This window comes from Oryx dammah, unplaced genomic scaffold, assembly GCF_014754425.2.
Source record: "Oryx dammah isolate SB20612 unplaced genomic scaffold, SCBI_Odam_1.1 HiC_scaffold_22, whole genome shotgun sequence".
In the NCBI taxonomy this organism is placed as follows: Eukaryota; Metazoa; Chordata; class Mammalia; order Artiodactyla; family Bovidae; genus Oryx; species Oryx dammah.
In genome coordinates, this window is record NW_024070206.1 from 3,600,099 (window position 1) to 3,612,177 (window position 12,079).

A 12,079-nucleotide genomic window follows, 5' to 3' on the forward strand; every position below is an offset into this window, starting at 1 on the left:
ACCTGCCTCTTGAGAAATCTGTATGCAGGTCAGGTGGTCTGGTATTCCCATCTCTTTCAGAATTTTCCACAGTTTATTGTGATCCACACAGTCAAAGGCTTTGGCATAGTCAATAAAGCAGAAATAGATGTTTTTCTGGAACTCTCTTGCTTTTTCCATGATCCAGTGGATGTTGGCAATTTGATCTCTGGTTCCTCTGCCTTTTCTAAAACCAGCTTGAACATCAGGGAGTTCATGGTTCATGTATTGCTGAAGTCTGGCTTGGAGAATTTTGAGCACTACTTTACTACCATGTGAGATGAGTGCAATTGTGTGGTAGTTTGAGCATTTTGGGACATTACCTTTCTTTGGAATTGGAATGAAAACTGACCTTTTCCAGTCCTGTGGCCACTGCTGAGTTTTCCAAACTTGCTAGCATATTGAGTGCAGCACTTTCACAGCATCATCTTTCAGGATTTGAAACAGCTCAACTGGAATGCCATCACCTCCACTAGCTTTGTTTTTAGTGATGCTTTCTAAGGCCCACTTGACTTCATGTTCCAAGATGTCTGGCTCTAGGTTAGTGATCACATCATCATGATTATCTTGGTCTTGAAGATCTTTTTTGTACAGTTCTTCCGTGTATTCTTGCCACCTCTTCTTAATATCTTCTGCTTCTGTTAGGTCCATACCATTTCTGTCCTTTATCGAGCCCATCTTTGCCTGAAATGTTCCCTTGGTATCTCTAATTTTCTTGAAGAGATCTCTAGTCTTTCCCATTCTGTTGTTTTCCTCTATTTCTTTGCATTGATCGCTGAAGAAGGCTTTCTTATTTCTTCTTGCTATTCTCTGGAACTCTGTATTCAGATGCTTATATCTTTCCTTTTCTCCTTTGCTTTTTGCCTCTCTTCTTTTCACAACTATTTGCAAGGCCTCCTCAGACCTGGAGTAATGTCAGTTGTATTTTGTTTTCCATAAGGGTTTATATGCGTGAGGTATGGAATATATCATATCATGATTAATTATCCTAAGAAAGGATCTCATATCATGTCCCTTCTGTCTTTCAAAGTCATTACAAGTAAGATCTCTAAGACTTCCTCATTTAATGCCTGAATGACTGACCCCGGGCAGAAATCTGAATCAGCGAACTGTGTTTACATGTTCCTGCCCTGAGCTCTGTCTGGCATTGCCTCATTTACGTGGTGAAGTGCAGGAACGGGGACTGAGCACCCAGGAAAGTCTGCCCACTGTGTTGAAACTAGGAGTGTAGCCCTGTCAAAGCAGAGAGCGCTTTAGCTGTGGGTAATTTGCAAGGAAGGTTCCGACATTTGCACTTCCTAAGGCTCAAGGGCTCCGTGCACAGTTGTTGCTGGAGCAGAACAAGTGGCTGCATCTTCTCCAGGCGCCTCTTAGCTGACTGACCTTGCGTTTTAGTAGCCTGTCTTCCGTGGCTTTATATCCTTCAGTGATTTTAGCTTTCAGGGAGGGAGGGGTGTCCTATCCTCCTATCGTGAAACAAAAAATACTAGCTTAGACAAGATGGGAGTGTGTTTCTCTTGCACAGAACTGTCCAGTCATCCTTAGCTCATAGTGGCTGAATGGCACCGTGCACTCACCTCCTTGTATATTGATCCTCTCATTGCTGAGGTGTGCATCTCAGTGTCCACCACCACTGGTCAGGCTCCCACTTGTGAGAAAGCAAAAGGAGAGGGTGTGTGCCCCTTCCACCTAAGGGTGACACCTGAAAGCTGCACACAGCATGGTTGCTCACATCCCATTGGCCAGGCTTATTCACAAGGCCGTGCCTAGGGGATGAGAAGGTGGGAAACGCCTCCTTCATTCTGGGGGACGAGAAGGTGGGAAATGCCTCCTTCATTCTGGGGGACGAGAAGGTGGGAAATGCCTCCTTCATTCTGGGTGGTTATATGCCTAGCTACAATTTGGGCTTTTGTAACAACAGGGAAAAAAAGAGAGAGAAAATAGATAAGGAGGAACAGCTAGCTGTCTCTGCCTCAGTAATGACTTTCTGAAAATGCAGGGGTTGTGGATAATACAGTGCTTCTACTAGGGGAAAAAAATAAAGGCAATATTTAGAAACAAGCTTATGGGTTATTTGCCTTTGAGCTCTGGCTCCATCCAGGTTGCTGTTCTATTCCACATTGACAGTGAGAAGTTAATTTTTTTTCTTCATTTGAAAATATAGCTTATTGCTGCTATGAAAAATAACACCTGATAATTATGGACAACTTAGAAAATACAAGGAAGCAAAATGAAGGCAAGGAAGATGCCTGCAGGTTTGTAGTTGAGGTGTCAGAGAGGTGAGAATTGAGATCCTCAGGCCCCCTTTGAAGAAACAGAGGAGTGTGTTTCTGTTTTGTTATAGTCATTTAGGAACGAGGTCAATATTTTATAATAACTTTAAATGGTATATAATCTATAAAACTATTGCATCACTGTGTTCTGCATCTGAAACTAATGTGACATGGTAAAACAACTGTACTTTAATAAATAAGTTATTAAGCAAAGCGCGAGCAGTGAGGGAACAAAGTCTGAACGGCAGGGGAACCCCACGGTGGGAGGAGAAGGCAGAGGAGTGGTCAGGAAGCCTCAGGAGCCGTGGTGACAGATGACTTCAGTTGCTCCATTTATCCTGAATGTTTCAGTGCCTGGAGATAGGATTTTCTTGATGAACGCCACCATAAAATACTACTAATAACCATGTAGGTGTTCCTAGAATGCTTAGAGAGTTAAGAATAGAATAAAGATGAAGTCAATGACTAGGGCTTTGGGTCCTACAGTGTCCCTGCATACGACGAGCCATGTTGCTGTCAGGAATCATCTCCACTTTGCATGCTTTGTCCATGGCCAGTGACCCACACAGTAGGACACATTTCACAGCCTTCAGCGCCTCTGAAAATCAGCAACCATAGGAAAAAGTGTGGGCAGAGATGCACTGGTTTAAACGCATCCTACAAATCCAGAGAATCGGTCCATTAAAATCCTGAGGCAAGCCTATTAAGCCAGTTATTTGACGTGGAAAAAGTAAGAGTGACCATCCTATTAAATAATACACTTAATTCCTGAAGCAATTTCTTAATAAATACTGTATATTGATTCCAGGTGACTTGACCAAAAGCAGTTGGGTTGAAACCTAATTGTTTCAGTTTGTCCAAAATATAACTGCTCAGTTTGTGGGGTAAGCAAGTCCTGCTAGGTGCCTGTCTGCTCCAACACGCTCCTGAACGTGACTCCTTACCCATCTTTCAAAACCACAAGTCTCCGAAAATTCTGTGATATTATTCTGTTTGCCTGGGAGGAGCACTTTCTGGTTAAAAGGCTCAAATCAAGCATGTCTAGTTGGGAGGTGAGTCATTTTATGGACTCTGTTCTCAAGTCGTCTGGTGTGAAAGGAATTCTACTAGCTCCCACAAAGTCGTACAAAGCTCCATAAAAGCTTCCACAAAGGAAGAAGGTTAAAAGGAAGAGAGGAATGCTTCCTCACTCTAAGGTTTACTAAAAACCCCAGGACAACTTTTAGATGCTCAATTCAGTTCAGTCAGTTGTGTCTGACTCTTTTTGACCCCATGGACTGCAGCACACCAGGTTTCCCTGTCCATCACCAACTCCTGGAGCCTGCTCAAACTCATATCCATCAAGTCGGTGATGCCATCCCACCATCTCATCCTCTGTCATCCCCTTCTCTTCCTGCTTTCAATCTTTCCCAGCATCAGGGTCTTTTCCAGTGAGTCAGTTCTTCCCATCAGGTGGCCAAAGTACTGGAGCTTCAGCATCAGTCCTTCCAATGAATATTCAGGACTGATTTCCTTTAGGATTGACTGGTTTGATCTCCTTGCAGTCCAAGGGACCTCTCAAGAGTCTTCTCCAACACCACAGTTCAAAAGCATCAATTCTTTGGCGCTCAGCTTTCTTTATAGTCCAACACTCACACCTGTACATGACTACTGGAAAAACCATAGCTTTGACTAGATGGACCTTTGTTGGCAAAGTAATGTCTCTGCTTTTAAAATGCTGTCTAGGTGGCTCATAGCTTTTCTTCCAAGGAGCAAGTGTGTTTTAATTTCAAGGCTGCAGTCACCATCTGCAGTGATTTTGGAGCCCAAGAAAATAAAGTCTGTCACTGTTTCCATTGTTTTAGATGCTCAGGCCTTTAATACTGTCCCAAGGGATTCATGTTCTGTGTTCTTCCTGGCAGAAGGTTCTCGTGAACGCCCTGCTCAGGCATACCACAGCGCACTTGGGCTGGTAAGAATGAATGATGCCCGTTGGCTCTACACTGTCTCTGTCTCATCTGACTTCACTTAGGACTGACTAGTTGAAGACGTGAGCGAGCCACCATCCATCTGCCTTTGACGACATCACCAAGAGAGCTTCACTGTCTTGGAATGAAATACTAAATTGACAGTCATCATTTTTTAAAATTTGTAATTGATTTGCAATGTTGTATTTGTTTCAAGTGTACAGAAAAGTGATTCAGTTTATACATATATCTGTTCTTTTACAAATTCTTTCCCCCTGAGTTATTACAGAATATTGGGCAGAGTTCACTGTGCTGTGCAGTAGGTCCTTATTGGTTATCTATTTTAAATATGGTAATGTGTATCTGTCAGCCCCAGACTCTCACTGGCCCTCTCTCCCCATCCCACCTTTCTCCTTTGGTAACCATAAGTTTACGTCTATATCTGTGAGTCTGTTTCTGTTTTGTAAATAAGTTCATTTGTACAATTTTTTTTTAGGTTCCACACATAAGTGGTATCATATGATATTTGTCTTTGCTTTACTTCATTCCGTCTAACAATCTCCAGGTCCATGCATGTTGTTGCAAATGGCATTATTTCATCCGTTTTTAGTGGCTGAGTAACATTCCATTGTATATATGTACCATATCTTCTTTGTTCATCTGTCAGCAGAGATTTAAGTTGCCTCCATGCCTCAGCTATTGTAAATAGTGCTGCAGTGAACAGTGGGCTGCATGTATCCAAAGGGGCTCTTTGAAAAACATTTGAGGCCTGTGTGTGCCTGGGCAGGGTTATCTACCCATGAGTGGGTTAGGTTCTGCTTGGTTCTCTGATTTTGTGTCCTAGTCTTGAACTTCTTGGATATAGTTTTCCAAAAGAATATACCTTCTCCCTCTTGCCCAGTAGGCAAGGGTATCAGGCTAACTTCTTGTGTTTGGGGTAGGAACAGGAAGTCTAACTTCTCACCAGACTTTCAGGTCATCTTGCTGTCTTCTGGCCTCTGCTTTCCCCAGTAACTGGAATCTCCAGTTTTGATGGCTTACTGCAGCCATGAAAGGTTTTGAGGTTCTGCAGCCTGGGTTGGCTGCCTCTCCATGATCACCTCCTCTGGAGACAGTTAGGTTTCATGTTACTTCACTCTGCAAAATTACTTCCCATCCTTCCATCCAAGGGCCATGTTTACATTCAGTTGACCCTTGAACAACATGAGTCTGAGCTATACAGATCCACTCAATACCCAGATTTTTTTTTCAGTAAGTACACAGTCGACACTCCATGTCTATGGGTGGATACGGAGTGCCAGCTGTATTCATTGTACTCTGCCATTTTATGTAAGGGGCTAGAGCATCTGGGGACGTTGGTATGTGAAGGCTCCTGGAACCAATCCCTGCAGTTACCGAGCGATGACTAGATTCTGTTCTGAGGTTAGACGGTTCTCCTAAATCCATGGAACATGTGTTTGCATTTTATTTCTTGTTCTCAGGGTTATTTGGGGCTAACTTGTAAAAGAAGATGACAAAAATGTTATTTTTCTATCATCTTGAAATCAGAAATTTCTCTCCCTCCCTTCCCTTCCCCTTCTCTCTTGGATTTGGAAGCAATAGCATCTGCCGTTGATTAAGAAGTGGAAGAAAGTGATGAGTTAAAAGAGGAAGGCATCTGGGAAGAGATGCCTTTGCTGTTTTCCTGCTGTGTTCGTAAAGCTGTGACTTAGAACACCTTTCTGACCCCAAACCAGGCTCTGGTTGGCACCTTTCTTATCTGTAGTCCTTGCATTAACCCCATAAAGCAGATTTTATTGTTCTTGTTTTATCTGTGAAGAATCTGAAGCTCAGCAAGTTTAAGAAATGATCCCTAAGGTCACACCCCTTGCTCTTTCAAGGTCAGAACCAGAATTGCTTGACTCCATCCAGAACCAGGCTTGCTTGACTCCAAAGCTATGTCTCCATCTAGCTCAGCACCACAGATTCCAAATACTCTAAAAAGTACAGTTCTTTTATGTTTTAAAAATCCTGATAGATCTGGTCTAAGCCCTTTTGCAAAGAAACCTCCCTAGTAAATCTTGGAAAGATTAACTGTTTCACTGGAGCAAGTATTGAAATACATCTTGCCTACTAGCCTTGTAATTCTGCAGGCAGTGGCTTTTAAAAAATTTCTTTTCTAGACTCTGGTAACACACAGCAGACAGTTGGATGATGAGATCTCTGTTATCTTCATTTTCCTGATTTAGTTTTTCCTTCCAAAAGCTTTCACACGCACTTGGTTGGTGGAATATATTTCTGACTGCACTATTTTTATTTATGATTTTTTTATGTGTGTTAATTCTCAGGGGTACCCAGGGGAAGCCTCCACAGACTTTCCTGATTACCAGATGTCGCCCTTTCTATGTAACAACCATCTAATCGCCACTTCCTCTTGCCAAGAAATGAGAAAAGCATTTTTGCATTTGGAAAACCAGGACACGTGAAGCGTATTAAGAAGGACTGTTTCCCCTGACTCCACATGCACGTTCCTGTCTGGGTTTGTTTTCCTAAAAGATAAAGCCCACACAGCCATGTATGCATCAGAGTTAGATCTAAGAAGTGTCCACACTTGCATAACAAGATTTCAGTTTGGCCGGCACAACTTCATCATTACGTGAGTTGTGTTTTAAGTAATCTCTGAAACGGTATAACATGTATGGCCAGTGTTTATTTTGTTATGCTTTGGACTCTTTCGTTGTTTAAGTGGTGATTCATGATTGGTGGCTGTTTAACATGCAAAATAATGCTGTGTTCCCAGGAGCTCTGGGAAAACAGGCGGGTACAGTGGAGTCTCAGGGTGCTTTCCCTCGAGCAGGAAGAGGGTGTTAATTAGGCAGTTAAGAAAAGCAGCCAAGGGGAACTTAGCTCTTCATTGAGCAGGTATTTAAACGAAGCAGTCCATCCTGAAGCTCAGATTTTCTGACAGAGCTCCGTTGCCTTTGGAAAGCATATCAAATCCCTATGTTATCATTTAATTTCACTAAAAAGCAAACGACAGGTGACTTTGGGCTCCACTGTGTGGATGATCCCAAGCCCTTGAAGTGCTCAGAAAAGTTAGAGGGCCCAAGTTTAATGTCTTAGATGTAGAAGAAGAGATTATAAGGATTTCATTCATTTGTATGAAGTTTAAAACGCTATAGAACATCTCAGAGGCAATAACTTAGATGTGCCATTTAAGTAGAAACAGACAAACAGAACCATATGTCTAAATGTGGTGTTATACTTGACATATCAAAAACACAAGCTTTGCCCCTGCATCCGACTTTCTCATGAATCACTCAAGTTTCGAATTATCTAGCACACTGCTCTTCCTCCGATGGGTTTCTATAGGGCAGCCTCAAGGAGTACAGTAAGTAATAAACGTGAGATTTTCTGTTAAACCAGTGTTCTTTTTGGTTGTTAGGATCTTGGACTTTTTAAACCATGGAAAACTAGGTAGTTTATTTCATAGATTGTAAAGGTAGGTCTTAATACCTCTGTTACAAATAATCATGAATTGATATCCCATGGGCTTCTCTTGTCAAGTAAAGTTATAATTCCATTGGAGATATTGGGAAATTATGTCTAATGAGAAGACTCTAGACATTGCCACAGATCATCTGTATCAGTAAATGACATACATTTATGTATTTCTTTTTAACAAAAAATATGTTAATGAGAGATTCAAAATAATGTTTATTGAGTGGACCAGTACAGGCAAGCAAATGTATCATTTGTTGGGAGATGGGCTTGGGCTTAGCCGTTTCACTCAAGTCTGCTTTGGGAGCATCCCAGATGTCACTGCTTTTATAACGGAAGCCCACTTATTTTACTTTTGAAATAGGATTATCTGGGGAATCTGGGCTGCATGTGAGATGTTGCAAGGAGGAATGAGGTGATATTGTGACCCAGTTAGGCATCAGAATGTTCTCTTAGCAGGTGTGATGTTTATAAATTGTATAAAATAGTTAATAAAAATCTTGTAAACTTTTAAAGCTTGGGGAAGAGATTGCCTAAGTTTCTCCTATGACTGGTCATTCCCCTAGCAGACCAGTTCACAAAAATGGATTTTACCAGTAAGATTACACTGACTTTTAAAAGTGGAAAATAATGTTGTTAAGTTATTTTGTACTAACACGGGATGGAAAAAAATACATTTGAGTCTGTCACATTCTTCGAAAGAGACACAGGGCCTTGTCTAACCTGGTTGAAGGTTTTGACCATTGGATGAAAATGAGAACTTGCTTTGGAATCTAGGTAATGCCTAATTGTCCAAATCAGTGGTTTGTGGCCCTGGTTCATAGGTACAGATGACATGTTAGCACAGGCGCCATGATAAGTTGCAGGTGATATCCAACTCCTAACTGGTGAAGCGTCTGTAACGTTTTCCCTTTCTGTTCCACCTGGAAGGCATATCCAGATGCAAATGAGTGAGAATGACATTGCAATAAGAATAACCTTGAATCTGATTTATCTTATGGCTACAAAGAGTTTTTTCATGGTAGTTTAACCATTATAGTCAACTCAAAATATCTTGGTGCGTTCTTGAGATTTGCAGACTCATAAGACTTTCGTTGATTCTTGGACTCTGAATTAACATATGTTGAGTTGGAAGTGGTAAAGGGAAGCATACTTAGAAAGCAGCTGTGAGAGAAGGGAAGGGAAAAGATGGAGGCTGGAGACATGGAGAGCTGAGATTTCCTACTTTTTCATTCATCGCAAGTATGTTTTCCTTTATGTCATCGACCATAGTTGCATGTGTGTGCCTAATAATTCCACCCTCTGGGTTGTCTTAAAGCTGGCACCATTGACAGTCTTTTTCCTTGAGAATGGGTCACATTTATACATGTTATGTTATTGAGACCCTGCATCCTGATATGTTAATCCAAAGAGTATTGATATTTTTCTTTTAGCAGACAGTTAACTAGAAACGGTGAACACTATTTGGCCTGTGGAAGCGGCAGCTCAAGTCTTCCTTCAGCCCCTTCTGTCTTCAGCTGAGATGTTCCGGGCCTGCTCCTCACACACATGGACGGAGGAGTTGCCAGAGACTTGGACAGAGTTCATACACAGAATTCAGGGCCTTTCCAGGATCCCTTCTCAAATTCTCGTGACTCTGGATGCCAAGGCTTTGTCCTCTGTTTGATCAGGCCAAAAAATACTGCAAATTTTGTGTTTTTTTCTCTCAGACTTTTAGCTTCCACATGGCACCTGTGATCTGCATACAGGATAAAGCCCTGAAAAGCAGGGAAATTACCCTCTGTCAGTTCCTTGTTGGAAATTTCACTCGCCTCCTAAATCTGTCTGCTTTTATTTACTCTCCAGAATCATCCGGTGGTTGCTGGCTTCTGATTGCTCCGTGGTTTTCAGTTGTTGTCTGCAGAGGCGGTTGGTCTGTTAGGAGGTCACAGCTCCGTAGTGGAGATGTGATCTCACCACTGGAGGTTTGCGTTTTGAGCTGATGGCACCACTTCTAGGGCAGAGATGCAAGTCTCAGATGTTTATGTTAGTAAATGCCTGTTAGCTGTTCTTAAAATTCAGATAATTGGGGATTCTTTGGATACCTTATGTGGTCCAGGTCTTTAAAAAAGGGAGGGTGGCACTCAAATAACAGAATGCTTGGGCTCCAGTCCCAGGCTTGATAGTAACTAGCTGCCTAATAATAGTAATTATCAATCATTGTGTTATGATTATTCTACTATTATAACCAGCTAATTATTAGCAAGTCATGTGAATCCTTGTCCTGTAGGATGATGTCCTATAACACAATAATCATCTAATATAAATTTCTTGAAGTCTCAGAGTTAATTCACTTTATAGGATGCACAGGATTAGTGCCATATATTAGGTGGGGAAGAGGTGTGGTCATATGGTACTGATAAAATTTTTTCCTTTTATCTCAGATTCCGTCTACTCTGATTTTCCTTTATGCCTCAGTTCATCTTAGGCACAAGTTATTTTATTCAAAACCACTAACTGAAAAGAATATTTTTAATCTAACAGATCACATTTAAAATGTGTTTTTGTTTCCCTCTTAGGAAGAAGTGCTGCAAGGGGTATAAGTTTGTCCTTGGACAATGCATCCCAGAAGGTATGTGATCAAAGTCATTATATCTTCCCACCTTGTTTATGACTAATCACCAGAGGTCTATAAAGTTCAGATGCACTACTCGTGACGTCTGTGTGTTATCTGTGCATGCCTGTGTAATTTCTCTCTGTTTTTTGGCTTTAAATTCTTCTGTTGCCAGTTTGATTGTACATGGCAGGCTCTAGCTAAATCATTACCCAGAATATACGCATATACTGAGTAATTCTTATATCTCAGGTTTTGTGTTGTAGAGACTAATTCTCTACATGGCATTTCATGCACAGTTAGAATACACCCATTCTTCCCAACCTCTCTGCCTGCTTTTCATCAGCTAAACTTGAAGCCCCTTCACATGATCATCAGCAAACACTGCTCAGCCCAGCACTGGAGAGACACCGTGATGTCAGATGGGCCTGCAGCCCTTAAGACGCACACCCTCATGCTGGGTTGTGGATGATGTGGAAACAGAGATGCCTGGGGTTTAATCATGCTTCCACATTGCCATATCCATCTGGGCCTCTGTAACAAAAATACCTCAGACTGTGCGGAGACTAGGAAGTCCAAGACAAGGCATCAAAAAAGCCCAGGGTCTGGTGAGCCCCCACTGGTTCATACACAGCCATCTTCTTGGTGTGTCTTCACATGGTGGAAGGGGCAAGGGAACTCTCTCGAGTCTCTTTTCTAAGGACACTAATCCCACTTATGAGGGCATCATTCTTCTGATATAATAATCTCCCAACGGCCTGTACCTCCTAATACACCATGACATCATGGGATGAAGATTTCAACATGAATTTCAAGAGGACACAAACATTCAGTCCATAACACACATCCTGCTAGCCATGACCTTAGGCATATGACTTTCTAAAGCTTAGTTTTTGCAGAAAATGCTAATTCTTGACTTGTGGTGGCTTTAAGAGTATTACCACATGTAAACTATTTGGAACAGAGGCTGACTCGGTGCTTGATAAATTGCAGTTGCTGCTATTACTGATAACTGCAACGTACATAATAGAGACATACATATTGTGGGGGCGGGGCACATAGCCCCAAAGACCGGCCAGTCACAGGTGGTCTCAAGAAGGAGAGGAGACTGGAGCTAGGTTATGAGGAAGGCAGGACTTAGACAAGTAGGAGAAAGAGAATTGCAAAGGACTCCAGGCGGAACGCTGACACGGAAAACCCTAAGAACTGTGGGGAGAGCCTGAGATTAGTTTGCCAGCACTGGGCTGGGCTGGAGACAGGTGAGTAGGTAATGTGAAATGGTTTTCTTCACTGGTGGCCAGGAATCCAGGTCGCTTTAGAGGACTTGGAGCCCAGCCAAGCTATTTACATTGCATTATCGCATAGGGAGCAGTTTCTTTATCAGTTAGAGTTAAATGAATCCTTCTTGTTTATTGCCCTGTTTTGCAGAAAAGTCCATTAAACCGTAGCTGCTGACTCTGAGAAAGCTGCTTTGGAAAGGTTGGTTAGGAAATTTCTTCATGTATTTTGATTTATGTAGGTCTCTCCAAGAAGGAATTTCTCACTGCCAGCTAGTTTTGTTAGAGCTTGGTGGGGGAAAAAAACCACAAAAGTCAAAATAATTGGGTTCTTTTATAAGCAGCTTCTCTTCGTCACCAGCTGAGTCCTTGATATTTCAATTTGGTAGATATGGAAAGAAAATTAAGTCTTGGCCCATCAGTTTGAGATCTCAGTTAAAGACCTTGCCCAACCTGATGAAAAACACATTACATGGATACCACACGCTTCGA

General features: G+C 41.9%; 1 protein-coding gene across 1 annotated transcript in view; it reads left to right on the forward strand.

Annotated features, from left to right (window-relative positions):
- The window catches only part of CCBE1 (collagen and calcium binding EGF domains 1), a 228,417-nt gene that overhangs the window by 179,478 nt on the left and 36,860 nt on the right, over positions 1-12,079 (forward strand). Inside the window, exon 3 of the mRNA XM_040264281.1 lies at positions 10,276-10,328. Within this exon, the coding sequence (XP_040120215.1) occupies positions 10,276-10,328 (53 nt within the window). The remainder of the gene's footprint in view (positions 1-10,275; positions 10,329-12,079) is intronic.